Here is a 17,498-nt window from a genome sequence, read left to right on the forward strand (position 1 = left end):
GACGCTCGACCGACCAAGTGAAGCTGGCACTCACTCTGACTTCCATCTTTCCTTCATCGACCTTACCTTGGAACCATCTCCAATCCCCTGCAAAAAGCAGATCTTGTGGCTTTTTGCGATGCGAGCAGTCGTTCAAGAGGGCCGAGCCAGCCGACCGCGCCGGACGGGCTTGGATCTCTCATTTCTGAGAATCGCTTCTTCATCGTCTTCTCACCGTCGTGAGCCATCGCACATTTTATTGCGGTCCCATGCCAACAGCGCAACTGCTGTTGGAGTAAGATTGAGATGTCGCGACGACGGTTATTGTCAACGCGCTGGCTGCCCGCGGTGCAGAGTCCCTTGCTCATAGAGAACATACCTATGGTTGGTGGCAGAGCAGTTTTCAAATGAATACTTATGAGCCGCCCTCGTTTCTCGCCAACGTTCATTTTCCCGTCTCTCAAACCTACACACTCGTTTTTGTTTTTGCTTTGGAGAAAGTCACTCATTTCATCATCTGCTAACTGTCTAACGGGCTGCTTTTGCCACGCGAAGCCCATTTTATTCACATTCCAACGCACCCGTCTAGCAACGGCCCGCATACCAGTCAGCACTGGGCCACAACATACCAGAGAAAGCTCAATTTGCGACTACGATCGGCGAACACCTTGCCTGAGCAAGACCTGAGCTTCTGACGCTTGAAGGACGAGCGGCCGGCGTGCCCAAGACTGGCCAAAGTTGTAATTACGACAGGTGCGAATTAGCGATCTGGACGACGGGAACTACACTGGAACTATAGCTGGACTCTGGAGCTCGAGAAACCTGGCAATCTACGTTGACAACGACTCGGGCAGTTAGCTCGAGCATAATTTCACGACATCATGGCACCTACCGAACCACCACAACACACTGGCGCCATGCCACGCAATGCAAGCGCAGAAACAGCTAGTGCTGCGGCGCCAAATACGACCGCTATAGTGATCGGTGCCAGTATAGGCGCTTTGATCGCTCTGGCTTGCATATTCATCACGGCTCGCATAGTTCGGGCACGAAGAGCTCACCGAAAAGCTCTAGCCGCAATTGAAGAGGGTCATGCAGTGCCAGGAGCTATTCGTCAGGACATGTCTGAAGTGCCACGCCCCGTCAGTGGCTGTTCTGTAAACCGTTTCATGCCGTTGAACACGCAAGGCGGCTGGGATGCTCTCGGGTCTAATGACACCATCAATGAACCACAGGCAGTCGCCCAAAATGGCAAGAGGAAGAGGAACAGAGCTTCTCTTCCAAAGCGTGTCAAGTCGCGTGGCATCCCTTTGAAGTCGTTCAAGCAACTGTCAGCCATCATCGAAAGTCCGAGAGCTCCACCAGAACCGATGCCAACGGCGAAGGCTGTTGAAATCAGTCCGAAGGTCCCGCTTAGCTGTACGATTACGGACGTCCATCCGGCGCACAGAGAGCAAGTCTTGAGCGCCCCCGATAGTCCCAAGCCAGCCGTTATGCCATCCTTTGCGATCCGATCGCCTGGCTCTTACGGTGCTGCCATTGCGAACAAACCACCGAGGTCCGTCTCGACTGGTGTGCTCACTGACTATGTCTCGGATGGTGCGGTATTTGGAAGTCCTGAGCCCATGCCAAATATGAGCAAAAAGCGCCGCGGGCCTCCCCTACACATTCGTTCAGTCAGTTTGGGAGGTCCTGCAAGCAGACCTCCATCAGGTCCTGTTCCTCCGCTTCCAGTGATTTCGCCATTGGAGACTGATTTCGATGAAGCTCGAAAGGGAGTGTGCATATCGCGCATGTCTTCTTCTTCTAGCAACGGCTCGACTGGTAGCTCTGTCTTGGTCGTCAGTCCAATTCTGGAACGCAACAATACGGATGATGCTGTTGTCTCGCCCACGGTTGAGGAGATCGTGGACGACAACGATGGAGCGATGAAGACTGTCACCAAGCACCAGTGGCAAGAACCATCAGTCACTGTGACGAGAGCGACTTCGAATATGAAGGCTGGAGGGCATTCCAGGGCGCGATCATCTGTTCGTGGTCGAATTGTGCGTTCAAGCACCGATAGTGCCTTGACTCATAATCGCCAGACATCGTCCAGCACCATCAGCTCCTGCGGAAGTGGCGGCAATCGATTGTCAGTACCACAAATTTGTTCCGCCGAGCGTGTTAGCCTGAGCAGAGTATCTTCCTCGAACTCTCTCTGCTCAACAGGTGGCATCCAAAAGATCAGCACACCAACCAAGCGAGCTCGAAGGCAAAGCTCGGTATCTGCGTACGGATCACCAGCGGAGCGCAGACGAGCAAGTGCACTTCGTGATATCTCTGGTAATGCGGTGCTCCGCAAGGACACTCCGACCAGAGAGGCATCCCAATCGACCATCAACTCCGGCAGGAGCAGCAACGGTAACCCGTTTCAATGGGACACACAGTCGTCAAATGTGCTGCCCAAGCCGAGCGCTCTCAAAGGCAGTCCAAATGCCCGCAAGAACCACAAGAGGCAGAAGAGCTGTGTGCGAATCAGCACACTGACGCCTGAAGTACTTGGCCCGGACCGAAGCAGATCAACAAGTCCTTCTGGTCTCATGCATGAAATCAAAGAGGAGCGCGAGAGCGATGAGATTGTTCGACAGCCAAGCCAAAGACAGAGCTCGATGTATCTCGCCCGAGGCGCAAAGCCACCCAGCGCTTCGGCTTCGACTGACAATCTTCGTATCCAAACGCTTCGTGCCTCACTCACGCCTAGCTCGCCGACTTTGTCGACCTGGAATGCGTACCGTGAGACTTCTGGTCTACCAAGTCAACCCTCCGACTCCAACATGACCACTCTGACCTTGACCGCAAGCCGCCCAGTATCTCGACAATCGGACAGATCATTCTCGATTCCCAAATTCCCATCGCCAGCAGCACGCAAATCACAAGCCACCATCTCGCCCGTGGCAATCGACACAGCACCAATGCCAGAATTCGCCCCTGCATGTCCAAGCTCAGACGAAGGCGAAGAAAGCCACAGCTCATCTCCTTTCGCTCTCGACATGTCCAGCGAAGAGGCAATGCCCGTCGAAATCCCCTCCAGCCCACCTCTACCAATATCCAAAACCGAAGAATACGATCCCGCTTGGCCCATGATCAGCTTCATCCCAACAGCAAGCAGTGAACACGACCCTGCTTCCCCTCCAGACAACAACAACAACAACAACAACAACGACGACGACATCCGAAGCAGTCTCTTCCTCCCCTTCGCGCGTCCAATTTCCTACAGCTCCCGCGACTCCGTCATCATGGAAGACGAAGATTCTCCGCCTTGCTCACCAAAAACCCTTCCGGAATCGCCAACAATCCCGGCGAAAAATCCTCGAAGAGCAGAACGCAGAGAGTTTTCTAAACTCACCTCGGAAAATGCTTCGACGATTATGGCGCGGTCGAAAACTGCTCCGCAGCTTGGATTCCCGGGTGCAGTACCGATTTTGGCTCCTACGTCGCAGTATGATGAAGATCAGGATCTTCCACGATGGGAACCACAACAGCAACAAGAAGGGGAGGAGGTGGAGGAGGAGGATGTTACACCACGTGCCCCGGATATGAGAGTCGCTCGAGCACCAAGCCTCTCGACCATTCCTCAAAGCTCATCAAGCCCCCCTCCACTCCCACCAAGAACGACTTGCAGTCCCAGCCCCATGGGTCCACGCCCAGAACCCGCACAAAGCACTTTGAAAAACGCAATGGCGTTGCGAAGAATGAATTCCGAAGTCAACTGCCATCGAAGCAGGGCTAGTAGAACTTACGTCCGTTTGGGGAGGGAAGCTTCTCCGCTGCTCCCATACATTGGATCCTCCGGGGCCGGAGCCGAGAGGGAGGAGAGTCGGAACTCGCTTTTCGAATTCGAATTCGAGTCTTCAACAAGTGCCGAGACGACGCCTGGCAAGGGTGTTGGTGGTGGTGGTGTTTCTGGCTCTGCAATGGATGACATGGATATGGAAATTTTTGAGAAAAATGTCGAGGGTGCGTTGAAAGGGTTTGATGCGGAGTGGCAGCACCAACAACAACAGGAGAATCTTAGGCCGGAGAGGAGGAGTAGTGTTTGGGATGATGGGGAGAAGTATTGGGAGGAGACGTCCGGGCCTCGGACGAGTGGGATTTTGTTTCCGGCTTATACGCATGCTACGCCGACGAAGCAGCAGAAGGAGCAGATTTGTACGACGAGTATTGATCCGAGGCTTTTGATGACGCCGGCTGGGGTGAGGAGTAGTGCGAGTGTGGCTGCTACGCCGAAGAGTTTGTACGATGCCGATGGATTTTTGAAGGCGTAATGCTTAATGCATAATTTTTGAAAGAGGTGGATGGTTACTGGGGATCATATCATGTCCTTAGATAGATTCTACCCAAGTACGCACTCATGTTCTTTTGTGAGATTCACAAACTTCTTGGCATGTCTTTCTCCTTCTCTGCTGTACGCTCTTTCGGATAGCCCGCGCCGAATCTTCATCGAAGAAGTGTCTCGTCGATGAGATCACTCACTGGCCTGTTCTCGCCGGACCGGCAGCTGGTTGCGGGGCTTATTTGAGCGAAGCGGCGGGCGTGGATGTGTGACAAGCAGCGCTGATATCGCGTGAGAAATCCACCAACAGTTCGAATGCTGGAAAGGAGATGCGCCGAGACATCAGTGCGTGTTCATCCAGTGCGCTGCCACTTCGCATCATCCCCATCAGCACCTTCTTCAGCATCAAGCTCAGCGGCTGTTCTCGATCGACCTGCGCCTTCCCCGAGAGGCTCTCGCTGCTCCTCTTCACCACCAATGACAGTCATGCCGGCAGGCATACGGAAATTGCCGTTCTCGTCCATGAAGTCTGCCATGTTCTCGCTGGTAATCCAGCCCGTGGCTCCTGGTGCTGTCTCATCGAACTCCATCCCTCCATCTTCACCTTCTTCGCCATTCGCGACAGAATCCGGGTTCAGCTCTTGACATTCTGATATTGCCTTCCACAGCGCGGTTGCAGTATCGTTGTCACTCGTGGTCCCATTCGCGCCTGATTGTGTTTCCGTCTCTGCAGTAGTGGTCGCATGGTGTTCGATTCTCGTCGCGAAGATTCGTAGTTGGATGTATTGAATGTCTTCGTCGGCCGTGTCTGCGTCTGAGAGATTGAGCTCGAGCAGCACGTCTGCGCCGTCTTGGGCGGTGATTGTGATTGCCGGGTAGGAAATTTGAAGTCCTGAAGAGGCCGGTGGACTGTAGAGAAGGAGATGTCTTGAAGTCACCCACACATCGACGCCTTGTATATTGAGACTGCCATCAGATGGCACCGGCGCGGTGCTGCCTACGAGATGCTTGAGGTCTGCTTGCGCTTCATATTGCTCTACAGGCACTTTGATCGTTGCGGCTGGCGCGTGGAGGTGCAGCACTGGCTTTCCGCCAAAGAAAGATCCTGGCGTCTGCTGTTGGTGCTCGCTGAGCGCCGTGAAGTCGTCCAGCTTTGGGGCCTCAGAAATTTGCTCCATGACTCCAACAGTCTTTGCCTGGTCCCGCGGATCGTAAGGGCAATTCTGTGTTTCGGTGTCGCGAAACTTTAGCTCGGACTTGGTTGGCCGGGGCGGGCCTGCAGATCTCCCTTTCGGCCCCCAGGTAGTCCATCTCGGCTCTGGACGCCATCTCCGAAGGCAATATCTCTCGCAAAGCCTTTACGTTCGTTCAACGTTTGCTAGTAATGGCTGCTGAACTCGCAGCCCTCCATCACATATCGAAGGTAAAGGCCACAGCCAACGGGTTGGCGAGACCAGCTCCCCGTACCAGCCACCCAGCCTTGGAGAAGCTGTGCCCTTTCGCTTACACAAACCAATGCGGGACTCCCACTCCACATGCCTTGCATATTCAATATGGTGGCTTTGGCAAGCGGCAGCATGCACTTACACGTGAGGCCCGCGTGGCTGCTCTGGGTAGGCCTCGAACACATAGCTTGCAATGCTTTCGTCTCAACGAGGCTGAAGCCTTTGGGAAGAGGATGCTATTAGATTCCAAATCCACCAGAGGGAGGCATTATAAAGAACAGCTAATTTCTCGTAACATCAGATCATCACACAGTAGCAACCCGATCAACCAAGGGCTTCAGTCGCAATACACAGTCATCAACAGCTCCTCACACCGTCAACAACTTCTCACACAATGTCCAAGATGCTTCTTCTCGCAGCCACCATCCTTGGTCTCGCCACGGCCAGCCCTTTCAACTCCTTTCCCATCATGGAGCGACAATCATCTTCCATCACCTGTCCAGACATGAACCAGACCACTGTCATCTCGAACGGCAAATCTTTCGTGGTGGAATGCGGAATGGACCACGCAGGCGGCGATCTTCCCAATCAACCAGTCTATGTCAACAGTCTGGCGCAATGTGTTGCTGCTTGTGCTCAAGAGCCAAGCTGTGTTGACTTCACCCTCAGTGGAGCTGCTTGTTACATGAAAGGCAGTGTGGGACCGACTGTGTACGGAGGTGCGAACGGAGCTAGGCTTATTGGTGTTGAGTCTGGCGTGGTTTACTTGACTTGTGGTCAGGCTGCTTAGAAGTAACCTACCATGCTTCACGAGCTTCAGAGCAGATATCCACACAGGACGCCAGCGAGGAATGAATGAAGGGAGTCCACGCATACGCATAGGGTTGGAGGATCGAAACGCCACTAGCATACATAGTGAGAACGAGCATCTAGGTCAGCATGAAACACTGGGCATTTGGTATGGGAACAACGGCTTCATAATGTAGTCCACAGTGCTGGTGCTTTTCCTACCGTTCCTCGCTCCAAGAAACAAACACACAGTGCCATGTCTGCTGTTGTCCCGAGTTTTGTTTTGGCCCCCTGTCTGCCAGAACTTCCGCGGCACGGGCCTGCAGATCAGCGCAACTCATTAAAAACCTTCTACTTCTTCGCCGCCCTCCACCTCCTTTTCGCCTACATCATCACCTTCTCAACGCCGGCGCCCATCAACCGTAAGAACGTCGCTCATGAGAAAACATCCTCAGTTGGGCTTAGCAAAACAGTCATCGCCGCACGTCTCACCGTGTGTCGTGAGCCTGCCACTCAACACTGCATTCATCAAGGACGGCGACAAAGCATCCACCGAGGACTGCCCAGTGCGCTCCCGCGGGATAATCAATGTCGTCGATGAGCTGCGAACATGCGAACGAGCGCCCATCGTGAGCTTGTCAAAACTCCCGAGACGCATCGGGCAAGCTGCGACAAAGGTCTCAACGCGAGTCAGTCCGCGATGACGATGACCATGACTGAGCGCTGTCTGTACAGCTGACGAGTCTTACCAGCTTTTTGGGCAGTGCGTACAACGCGTTCGTGCTCAGCACGTCACCGGAGACGACTGACCTGCCAGATCCAGCGCAAATAGGTCGAAGATACCCAAACAGGTAATGGAATCCACTGCATTTTGCTTGAATCAGAGTTCGACTCACACTTGCCAATCGACTCCCGCTTCTGATGCACGCAACCGGGCTGCCGATATACACCGCCCCGACCCCGACCAAATTCCCAGCTCCGACTCACTGGCTCTGACGATTGCGTAACTACTCTTGCAATTGCCTCACGTTGAGATTGAATGCTTGCTGCTACCTGATCTCGCCTTGTCTTGCGCGTCTCGGGCTGTGCTAACAATGACTCAAAGAGCATCTCATCTACTCCTCGTCATTATGCCGAGTCTTAAGCATTGTACTTTCACTTTCACTCTCCTTTCATCTCGCCTAATTCCAACCTCTTGGCTTATAAGTGCCGATGGACGACGAGAAGGATGAAGAAGTTATAGACCCTGCCATGCCTCCGCGACGACGTGGCATCACGCTGTCCGGCTGGCGCCAGATCGTGACGGAGGCGTTGTGGAACGAAAGTGATCAGCATTCACTGAAGAAGCTACATTACAACAGTGCATACAATAGCGCTGCCACATCGAGGTGAGGGCACCACCATAGTACGAAGGAGGTCGAAGCTGACAGATTACTGCAGCGAGGATCTCGTTCTAAAGCCAGCCAAGATCGATCACTTGCAAGAATCGAGACATATTTCAAGAACGAGAAGAGTCATTGAGGGTATGTTGCGCCGTCTTTGCGCCACATCAGCTCTGTGCATCGGTTGAAGGGCCACAGTCTGCAGAAACACAACGACTGACAATTCGCAGCGATCTGGTATGAACTCGATGTCTTTCCCCTAAACAGCTTCTACTGGCGGACTGCTCTAGCCTCGGTCGTTGGAAGTGTCATCTGGATTCTCAGCTCGCTTTTCAGTTTCCTTCCATTCGCATTCCCCAGCACCAGGTTTCCCGACGAGACCGAAGTGTGCGTTGGCCTTCTATCATGTACGGGCACCATCTGTTTCTTCATCTCCAGCTTGACCACTATCCTACATACACTCAACGAGAGTCGACCACGTTATGATGGATGGAAAGCACAACAGATCAGGAACGAATTCCGTGCAGCTCGCAACCTGCACAAGAAGAACTACCGTGTTGGAGACTGGGGCTGGCGACCGCGCTGGAACGATATCAAGGAGCACTGGGCTGATGACCTTGCCTTCAGGTCTTGCTGCATACAACTCGTGTGCTCGCTGCTCTTTCTCGAGGCAGGCATTTGTGCCATTCCTGCCATCTACAACAGGATCTCACTTTCGCACTACCTCATGAATTGCATTTACTGGTCGCCTAAAGTCTTCGCTTGCGTCGGTTTCATCTGGATGGGTTTCCTCGGTCTCGTTCAATCTCACCAGAGCGAACGAAGAACCCCATTCTGGCGAAAGTTGAGCTGGCATGCGGGCATCTGGTCAACACTTGGCGGCATTGGTTTTCTGATCATGTCATTTCTTGGATTTGGCACCCTGGAGTGGATGCAACGACAAAACCGTATCTGCGCGCTCTGGGGATCTTGTGCTTTCTTGGTGTCCAGCTTGCTTGTCATCTGGGAACAGACTTTCAAAAGGTGTCCGGAATGAGCTTTCGCTCCTACGACTCACGACTTCACGATTCATCTCGAAAAGCTTTGGATAGACAAAAGCCTACAAGAATTTTGACTTAGCATTCCAGCGAGGCGTTATGGGAGACACGCATACCCGTTTGGGATTGGACACAGATGGAACATGCGTGTATGCATGAATGCGACAAAATAGCAATACGAATGCAACCTAGCAAGCACAATGAAAGAAGAATCTTCTCGCGTTGGTCCTCAACAACAAGACAAAGTCAGTTCTCACCTGTTACAGTACACGACACAACACACACTTATGCACCACACATCCATCACGACGATGACACTTCTCTCTCCAAGTCGTATACACAGCACTACAATCTCTGTGCCGGACAGGATGGTCACGCCGTGTCGATCTCATAACTCTTATACTTTTTGGGCAGTTCCGGCGCAGGACTACTTGTTAAGAACCATTCAGGTCAGCGGGCATACACCTGTTGAGGATGCGGCTGCTACTATGGCTCTGTACTTGAGGAAGTTCCCGTACGATCGGGTGAGTGGGGCTGCGAAGTGGGTACCAATGTATGAGCGAAAGTCGGTGGAGGATCAAAAGAAGGAAGAGAAGAGATATCACGGTCCGCAGAGACGTGGTCATCGCAAGGGCAAGGGAAACGGCAAGTGAAAGAAGACAGCGATGGAGACCCAGTCCAAGTTGGAGAGGGAGAACGACTTCCCTGCTCTTGGCTCGAAGTAGCTTCTGAGGCAGAGGCATTGAGTCGACGACTTTAGAAGGCAGTCTCTTTGAGTAATTGGAAACCTACACGTGAGGACTGGTTTGGATCTCACCTCTGCATCCGAATTTTGGATTAGCTGACGGTAGACTCAGGATTAGCATAGTTCTTGGCGTTTTTAGGCCGAGATACCCAGAGCATGGTCCTCGATGGACTAGCTTAAATGAAATGCTTTGATGAGAAGTCTGGGTGAGGTTTCTGATGCCATATATCGATTTGCTTGCTGCCATGGATGCATGAATGCAATCTCATAATAACAACTAATGCACACCTAGCAAGCAATTTGAGATCCTTCGTCGGCTTTGTGCCTCACAACATAGATAAGTTGGTCCTCGCTTTTTTAGCACACACTGTAGGGCATCAAGACTCAACCATCCATACAGAGTATATTCCTCTTTCAATATCGTATATACATCAATTTATGCATCATGAGAAGCCATTCGACACTGGCACTACTACCATCGTCCTCGACCAACTCCGAGATGTCGATGAACCAGAAGAGTCCCTTGACGACTTTGCCGCGCTTGACGATGCCGCCGAGCAGAAATACGACACCCAGGCGCAGGAGAAGAACGACAAGCCCCCACCCGAGTATGTGTCCGACAACCAGTCTCTCTTGCAGGACACGCGCGCCGCGAAGCCATCCATCGTCATCGGCGACGAAGGTCACCACTTCAAGAACAAGTTTGCTCTCCAGAGCGACTCGTGGGCTGGTTCTAGCGGTGCTCGCCAGCCGGGTCTTGCGTTCTTGGTGGATAAGCTGCTTGGGGAGGCCATTCAGAGTGGTGGCGAGCATTCGCCGGTTGAGGACGCAGACGCTACACGGAAGATCGATCAGCTGCGGTATGGGTATGATCTTGTTGCAGAGGCGCGGAAGTGGGTTTGCTGTCTATGACGAGGGGCCGGGTCGGTCGTTCAAGGGAGAGAAGAAGGCCAGATGAGGTGAAGGATTGAACATGCAAGGATCCAAAGGATGTTACTGGAGATTAACTGTGAACGACCATTGGAAGGGCAAGATTCCTGTTGCTGACTGAATGCCTGCATTCAATGATACCCTTGTTTGATATGAGCGACATTGTATTCACCTACGTGACTTAAAAGAACCATGGTCCGTGCACTCTCGCTTCTTCCGTAGACACGCCATCGAATTTACACTCTTCGATTCACTGCGACTATGCTGCTGCTGTCACATGGAAAGAAACACTATGGTCCTGTTTCTCGTATGTGATGCACTTGCGTGAGTTGTGCGAGCTTGAATGAGATCTCACTCGTTCTACTTGGGTGAAGAGAGAGAAAACAAGGGGAGGATAATAGTGATTCCGAATCGATCGGCGGTATAGAAATTAACAGGTCGAGAATGAAAAAGAGTTCGAGATGCCAAAGTGTGTTCACCATTCTATGTCTATATGCATGCCTGCATGCAATGCGCTATTCTGTCCGCCCCGCCTCGCGTGTGCCTTCAGAAAAACCAGGTCCAATCAATGTCAAGCGCCAAAGTCGGTATGCTGGGCGGGAGTTGTGCTAGGTGAGGTTATGTAATTAACAATTAGGGAATAAAAAGATTTCAAGATGCCGAAATGTGTTCGCCATTCTATGTCTATCTGCATGCCTGCATGCAATATGCCATTCTGTAATCCGCCACGCCCAATCATGCTCGCGAGTGCCTTCAGAAGCTCAGGTCCAATCAAATCCAGACGCCAGAGGCGGTATGCTCGGTAGGAGCGGTGCCAGGTGAGGTTATATGTCTTGTGTAAGACTCCTCACTTGCCAGCGTTGCCGCGTCCTCGAGACCAACCTCCACGGCCCCCACGACCACGACCGCCGCGACCACGAGAGCCGCCTCGACCGCCTCGCTGGGCAGTCTGCATTGCTGGCCTTTGGTATGGCTGCTTCAGCAGATACAGCTCCATGGTGGTTTGGGCATCTTCGACCGGACTGTGGTTATCTACTTGAATCGTCTTCCCAAGCACATCCTGCGCGCAAGCCCTGAGACCAGGCTGACGATTGTTGTCAACCTCGTACGAATACAAGACCTGGGTATCGACGACTTGCGGGTGGTTGAATAGGAAGTCCTCATGAATGTAGAAGGCCTTCTTGTCGTTTGAACCACCATGTAGGACGACAGGGCGGCCGGTGAGTATGCGGACGAGCCAGCCCTCGACCCTCTCCGCAGGCTGGGCATCGTTGTCTTTCTTCAAGTCCTCGTGGGTTACGCCAAAACCTCGCCACTCGGCGGGAAGGACTTTTTCTATGCCGAGGTGTTTCTCGTTCTTGTAGTAGACGAAGGTGTCAAGGATGACTTGACCGAGAGTGTTGGTGACAGCTACTCGGCCTAGTCGATTCGACCGTCTACCATCTTTCTTCCAGTCTTGGAATTCGATGTCCATGGCCAAAGGCTCATGGGGATCGACAAGGAGATTCCAATGCGGTTTGATCTGGGTGGCGATGCAGAATGGAGGGTTCCGCGGCGCGCTTTGCTTAAATACTGGTGCTGGGTGGGACTGGTCTGTGAGTGTAGCCGGAGCGGTAGCCTGATCGGCGGTCGAAGTGGCTGCGGTCGAGCCTGAGGAGGAGTTCGGGGAAGAGGATGGTGCTGATGCCATCTCGAGATAGGTAGATCCTCTTGGATCGAAGGGAAAGGAGTTGGTGCTTTGGTAAAGCGAGATCGATGTAGCGAATGCTTGTGTGCACTTTTCCAGTATGCCAGAAAAGTAGAGTGTGGTATCGCTGTCTGGAACTTGCTGAAGAAAAGAATCCAACCGAGGAATCAAGAGCCTTTTAAACCCTCCAGCCTCGACCGTCACCATTGCAAAATCCATTCACGACCTGGCGACCTTCACCAGAGAAGCCATTCACGTCGAGGATGAATGCCATTGTTTCGACTCCAGCCATGCCCTTCACAAGCTGCGGGATAACAACAAAGGGTTGTCGACAGGACAGGGCTTTGTCGTCAAAGCTCTTCCGAAGCTGCTGAGCAGAGTGGTGCTGGGCGTTTGGGGATGATTGTATACATTGTATGAGTTGAGGGATAGCAACAAAGGATTGTCGACAGAACAGGGCTTTGTCTGTCGTTAAGATTTTTCCGAAGCTGCCGAGTAGAGTAGTGCTGGGCGTTTGTGTATGATTGTATACATTGCATGAGTGTTGAGTATAACCTAAGAAAAAGTCAGAAAAGTGTGCTTCAGAACAGCGGATGTAGGCGGAGGGAAAGGAAGAATATATTACCTGTCGTCTGCAGGACGTTTACTCATGGGGAGCATGTCTCAAGGCTTTCTCTGATGTCTAGAACAAAGATTTCGGAGGCCCGACAGTCTCATCACCTCTCGGAAGTGGCACGTAGTCTGCAGGCCTTCACCTCATATGCCGCATGTCTCAAAACTTCCTTTATTAAAGTCCGAAGCAAAAAAAAGAAAATTTCAGAGGCGCCGCAACAATCTCATCACCTCTCCGAACTAGCCTCTCTCGCCATCGCCATCCACTCATCATAAGCCTCCCGATTATCCTTCAAAAGAACAAGAGCAGGAAAATTATCAAGTCTGATTTCTCCTCTACCTTGATTGCCGGGAACTCGAGCAATCTCGTCTCTTCGACCTTGCTGTTTGCCGGTCTGCGATTGCCCTGCAGCAAGTTTTGATTTAGAAGATTGCGAGGCATGATCATGATCATGATCGGGGGGTGCATGAGTTGTACTGGAACGGGAGGTGACGCTCTTGCTGTGCCGGAGGCTTGTCTCGCCGTGAGACATGTTCTGCTTGTTTCGTTTATGGAGCTGTCTCTTGGGGCCTGAGCTGGCGTTTTCCTCCGGCACGGCTGGATCCCAGTGGACTCGCCGGTCAAGTTGTTCATTGTCGTAGTCGATTGTTGCTCGTCCTTTGCCTTTGTTGTTGCGGGGTCCAGCAGAACCCCCTTCTTGCGGGGCATCTGAGTTATACTCGTTGTTGTCTTCCGTGCTGTAAGACATACTTGTCTGGCCTGTAGCGAGGGAGAAGATTGATTTCTCGATGAGTAGGTCCTTTTGAAGGCAAGTTCAGTACTCTCTCAGTGACGTGATGTTTCCTCAGACGGTTGAGCTACTGTTATTCCTGAAGACTTTTGATCTTTCTGAAATCGCAAGGTTCCAGTTGTAGTAATGCGAGTGAAGTCGCTAGCGTAGCCGCTCAGTTCGGACGAGTTCTCGCATGGCATATGTAGTTCGGGCTTCTCTCGTTCTCGCCAAGACTATCAGGTCATGCATGTGATCATCCGACAACTGTGTAACGTTCGACGGGTCAACGCTAAGAAGTCCCATGGATTGGGAGAACAGGAATTGCAAATTGGATGACGGACAGGTCGCCGGGGAGCAAAGTGTGAAAGCAGAAGATGAGAATACTGTGAATAGGATCAGTAGGATCCTGAGCTGATCGGCGACTCGGTGTCTCAAGATCTGCGGCTCAAACAGTATATAAGGCTCCTCCCGAAGATTGTACCTGCATTTGGTGCCTGAACTCAACAGGCAGGGTCTATTAATGCCTGGAACAAATTATTCCAAGGATGACTGACCTTCAATCGTGAGATCTTGCTAGATCATCTACAAATTATTCAGCTGCTCGATCTATAGGTCACTGGGTATCATGGCAGCTGGCCAAAGAATATACAAACCAGTCTAATCCCCAAACTAAACAAAGCCTCTCTTCGTAAGGTGTGCATCTGACGCCAATAGCCTCGACCATCGCAGTCAGACCATCAAGACTTGCGCAGCCAGGTCACGAGCCAACCCAACAAGCGGTAGACGATGATGATGGCGATCATGATGCCAGCCCACTTGCCCTCTCTACCCAATGCATAGCCATAATCTTGCAGAACTGCCGGCCCAGCGATCTTGCATTGACTTTGCAGTTCGCTTGAATACATGCAGTGACAGCTGTCGCCGACACGTGCGCAGGAGAAGTCTCTGGCCTTGAACTCGTTGACCATCATGCCCTGGAAGACGTAGGCTTGATAGTCGATGTAGTGGAACACGTACTTCCAGAACCCGTTGAGGACCGGCATTGAGACAAGGAAACCTCCAACGCTCATCCAGAGACTGCGCAATCATTAGCATAGTCTCGCAGAATGATGCTTATTCCACGTACCCGTTCGCGAATGCAATCAATGCCAGTGCTACCACGAAGTTTGGGAACAGAGACGACATGAAGACCACAAGTGATTCCGCGGCCAAGAGGTCGAGAAAGAGCCACATGATCCACGTGAAGAATGCCGCGGCATCTGGGCGCAGGTTGATAAGCCAGTAGGATACCACCGAGAACAGCACAGATATCAGGAAGAGGTAGGGTAGGCCGATGATGAAGTTCGACAGGAGGAATGCAGCAGGACCATACAAGCCATTTGCTCGCTCTTTGACGAACGAAGCTCGATCTTCGAGGAAGGCTGGAACGTAGGCAACTGCCATGAAAGACATGAACGCCGAGCCGAAGAACTAGAGCGTGTCAACAGTGCACTCGCCCGCAAAAAATCGGACTCCGCACTTACGATAGCGTTCACGATTGGCTGAATGTTCTTCTGCTCCGAGCTCAGACGCAGCCAGACTGTGCCCATCATGACGGCCAAGCCCATGTACATGGCGAGACGAATCCAGTAAGCGACAATATCTCGGAAGCTCTTGATGAATGCACGGTGAAGAAGAACCACAACTTGCGCGAAGAACGATGGCTTCTTCCCAGTACCTTTGATCTGAAGGCGACGATTCGACTTGAGACCTTTCAGTTCTTCGTGAAGCTGTCGCGCACGCGGAGAGTCTTGCCATCCTTGAAAGACAGTCTCGAGAGGTGTATGGGCGGAATCGACAGAGAAGTCGGCATTGACCAGATCGAGAACATGTTCGGCTGGATTGATGTTGCCTGGAATAGGCATACCAATCTCAGCGAAGAAGTCGGACATCTCCGGTACAGGGCCGGCATAGCAGGTCTTGCCTTGCGAGAGTAGTGTGACTTTCGAGAAGAGGTCGAAGGTCTTGGTTGATGGCTGGTGTATGCTCGCAATGACAATCAACTGCTTTTCATTAGCAAGGAACGTTGGGAAAGTGACTGATGATGAGAACGCACCCGGTTTTGCCGAGCAATGTTGCGGATGAAGGAGATAACTTCAAAGCTCGCCGTCGAATCCAATCCGCTTGTTGGTTCATCGAGGTACAAGACGCGTGGACCTGTGATCAGCTGTGTCGCCACGCTCACTCGCCGCTTCTGACCTCCAGAGATTCCTTTTTGCAGAGGAGTGCCGATAAGAGTGTGTCGCTGGCCGCTCAAGCCAAAGGAGTTTATCAGTTTCGAGACGCGATCTCGCGCTTCTGCTTTCGTGACGGACCTTTGCTATGGTCAGCTGTGCTAGGTTACAAAGTCTGACAAGATGCCTTACCCGGGCAGAGATAGTCTGGCAGCAAACTTCAGGGTCTCCTCGACGGTCAGTGAGCCGATCAGTGTGTCTTCCTGCTCCACGAAAGATGCGATCGCCCGGTGCGTGGCAAGTGAGGCCTCCTCGCCAGTGACCAATACTTTCCCCGTGACAGTGGCCGTCTGGCGCTGTGCAAGTGTGTTGAGCAGCGTGGTCTTGCCAGATCCAGATGGACCCATCAGCGCAACCATTTCGCCGGGTCTAACGATGCCCGAAGAGAAATGCAGAATGTTGCGGTCGCGACGGGTCGAGCGATCCTCGACCGTCACCGTCAGGTCTTGCCATGCCAGGCTTTCTACGTCGTCGTTGGTGAAGATGGGGCCGACGTCGGGCTGCTTTTCGAGGTCTCCCAGCTGCATCTCGCTACCTGATGAGCGAGCGTTAGTGTCGGTGTCGGGCATGACGAGCATCTCAATATCTGATCTGAAGGAGTGGCGAGGTTGTGGCATGTGGAACGGGGGTGAGGGGTGTAGAAGTGACGGTGTGCACTCGGAGAGGTCAATGATTGCTTGCCACGTTCACTCCATCATGTGGTCAGGGCGAGGTTTTGTTTGTTCGAGCTTGCAGGTGCGCAGGCCTGAGGCGGGCAAACGCCGCTCGGCGAGGTTCACGAACGATTTCAAGGACACGGCAGGGCGGAGTGCAGTCGTGCGCGGGTGTGTGCAGTGCATGCTGGACGTTCGTTTTGCGGTTTGACCGAGCAGCGGCCCTGGTTGATCATCGGGTTGCACATGCTGGTGATGCCGCTGATGAGCGGTAGCGTAAGTTGGTCGGGTGTGTTCCACGCTGCCGTTTCGTGGGATGGGCGGGCCGATGATGCGTTGAGTGTGTGGGCGGAAAGGAGTGACAGTGACAGTGACCGGTCAGGGAAGGTCAGAGTCTCATCTCATACAGCACTGCAGCGAGCGGCGTGGTGGAACAGTGGCGTCCTGCAATTGCATATACCTCTGCTGTGCAACATGCGCCCTGGTCCCAGAGCTCGTTACCGTTCCCTGCCAGTGGTCGCCTCCCTGTCGTGCCTGCATCGACGTCGCCAGCGTGGAGTGGAGATTTCGGTGGTCGAGATCGCTCCGCCCATCAGACGGGCACAGTGTGCGCTGTAGGACGGCACAAGAGCGTAGGGCGGAGGTGCTCGGCGGGAGGACGCGTGAAGGCGAATGGCCGACACGCGAAGCACGGCGGTTGTGACGATTCGGTTGTCGTTCGTTGTAGAGATTGAGTTTGGCAGCGGCGTCACCATCCTGGTCGGCTAGCTCTGCAGGGCTCAGCGGGAAGCAGACTCCAGCTGTCAAGCAACGACATCTGCACGTATCCTATCTACAAATTGCTGTCCACCGCTTATTCCACATGCAGCGCGCTGTGC

General features: G+C 52.8%; 10 protein-coding genes across 10 annotated transcripts; 5 read left to right on the forward strand and 5 right to left on the reverse strand.

Annotated features, from left to right (window-relative positions):
- Positions 1-860: 860 nt before the first annotated feature.
- Positions 861-3,690, forward strand: MYCFIDRAFT_197213 (uncharacterized protein; the record flags this gene model as incomplete). Its single annotated transcript, XM_007929251.1, has 2 exons — positions 861-3,546; positions 3,650-3,690. 2 exons carry the CDS (start codon positions 861-863, stop codon positions 3,688-3,690), a joined length of 2,727 nt encoding a protein of 908 aa, XP_007927442.1.
- Positions 3,691-4,636: 946 nt separating this feature from the next.
- MYCFIDRAFT_175520 (uncharacterized protein) lies at positions 4,637-5,623 on the reverse strand (the record flags this gene model as incomplete). The annotated part of the gene is made up of 3 exons (XM_007929252.1): positions 4,637-4,665; positions 4,689-5,517; positions 5,552-5,623. The coding sequence occupies 3 exons, from the start codon at positions 5,621-5,623 to the stop codon at positions 4,637-4,639; spliced, it is 930 nt and encodes a 309-aa protein (XP_007927443.1).
- Positions 5,624-6,133: 510 nt separating this feature from the next.
- MYCFIDRAFT_77734 (uncharacterized protein) lies at positions 6,134-6,529 on the forward strand (the record flags this gene model as incomplete). Its single annotated transcript, XM_007928959.1, has 1 exon — positions 6,134-6,529. The coding sequence occupies one exon, from the start codon at positions 6,134-6,136 to the stop codon at positions 6,527-6,529; it is 396 nt and encodes a 131-aa protein (XP_007927150.1).
- Positions 6,530-7,740: 1,211 nt separating this feature from the next.
- On the forward strand, positions 7,741-9,001 carry MYCFIDRAFT_207993 (uncharacterized protein; the record flags this gene model as incomplete). Its single annotated transcript, XM_007929253.1, has 6 exons — positions 7,741-7,841; positions 7,873-7,888; positions 7,922-8,055; positions 8,082-8,107; positions 8,141-8,907; positions 8,948-9,001. The coding sequence occupies 6 exons, from the start codon at positions 7,741-7,743 to the stop codon at positions 8,999-9,001; spliced, it is 1,098 nt and encodes a 365-aa protein (XP_007927444.1).
- A 5-nt stretch (positions 9,002-9,006) lies between these two features.
- MYCFIDRAFT_211502 (uncharacterized protein) lies at positions 9,007-9,752 on the forward strand. Its single transcript, XM_007929254.1, has one exon. The coding sequence runs from the start codon at positions 9,148-9,150 to the stop codon at positions 9,598-9,600; it is 453 nt and encodes a 150-aa protein (XP_007927445.1). The 5' UTR covers positions 9,007-9,147; the 3' UTR covers positions 9,601-9,752.
- Positions 9,736-10,070, reverse strand: MYCFIDRAFT_175524 (uncharacterized protein; the record flags this gene model as incomplete). The annotated part of the gene is made up of 4 exons (XM_007929255.1): positions 9,736-9,766; positions 9,794-9,932; positions 9,979-10,009; positions 10,059-10,070. The coding sequence occupies 4 exons, from the start codon at positions 10,068-10,070 to the stop codon at positions 9,736-9,738; spliced, it is 213 nt and encodes a 70-aa protein (XP_007927446.1).
- A 60-nt stretch (positions 10,071-10,130) lies between these two features.
- On the forward strand, positions 10,131-10,663 carry MYCFIDRAFT_175525 (uncharacterized protein; the record flags this gene model as incomplete). Its single annotated transcript, XM_007929256.1, has 2 exons — positions 10,131-10,585; positions 10,609-10,663. 2 exons carry the CDS (start codon positions 10,131-10,133, stop codon positions 10,661-10,663), a joined length of 510 nt encoding a protein of 169 aa, XP_007927447.1.
- Positions 10,664-10,685: 22 nt separating this feature from the next.
- On the reverse strand, positions 10,686-11,104 carry MYCFIDRAFT_175526 (uncharacterized protein; the record flags this gene model as incomplete). The annotated part of the gene is made up of 3 exons (XM_007929257.1): positions 10,686-10,764; positions 10,795-10,881; positions 10,914-11,104. The coding sequence occupies 3 exons, from the start codon at positions 11,102-11,104 to the stop codon at positions 10,686-10,688; spliced, it is 357 nt and encodes a 118-aa protein (XP_007927448.1).
- A 365-nt stretch (positions 11,105-11,469) lies between these two features.
- Positions 11,470-12,312, reverse strand: MYCFIDRAFT_77732 (uncharacterized protein; the record flags this gene model as incomplete). The annotated part of the gene is made up of 1 exon (XM_007928958.1): positions 11,470-12,312. The coding sequence occupies one exon, from the start codon at positions 12,310-12,312 to the stop codon at positions 11,470-11,472; it is 843 nt and encodes a 280-aa protein (XP_007927149.1).
- Positions 12,313-14,431: 2,119 nt separating this feature from the next.
- MYCFIDRAFT_30619 (ABC transporter, ABC-G family, WBC-type) lies at positions 14,432-16,494 on the reverse strand (the record flags this gene model as incomplete). Its single annotated transcript, XM_007928751.1, has 5 exons — positions 14,432-14,771; positions 14,821-15,164; positions 15,218-15,736; positions 15,790-16,048; positions 16,100-16,494. 5 exons carry the CDS (start codon positions 16,492-16,494, stop codon positions 14,432-14,434), a joined length of 1,857 nt encoding a protein of 618 aa, XP_007926942.1.
- Positions 16,495-17,498: the final 1,004 nt, after the last annotated feature.

Source organism: Pseudocercospora fijiensis (genome assembly GCF_000340215.1).
Source record: "Pseudocercospora fijiensis CIRAD86 unplaced genomic scaffold MYCFIscaffold_5, whole genome shotgun sequence".
NCBI classification, from domain to species: Eukaryota; Fungi; Ascomycota; class Dothideomycetes; order Mycosphaerellales; family Mycosphaerellaceae; genus Pseudocercospora; species Pseudocercospora fijiensis.

Coding starts and splice junctions, on each gene's coding strand:
- MYCFIDRAFT_211502 (XM_007929254.1), top strand. CDS start 9,148: ATGAAAGAAGAATCTTCTCGCGTTGGTCCTCAACAACAAGACAAAGTC.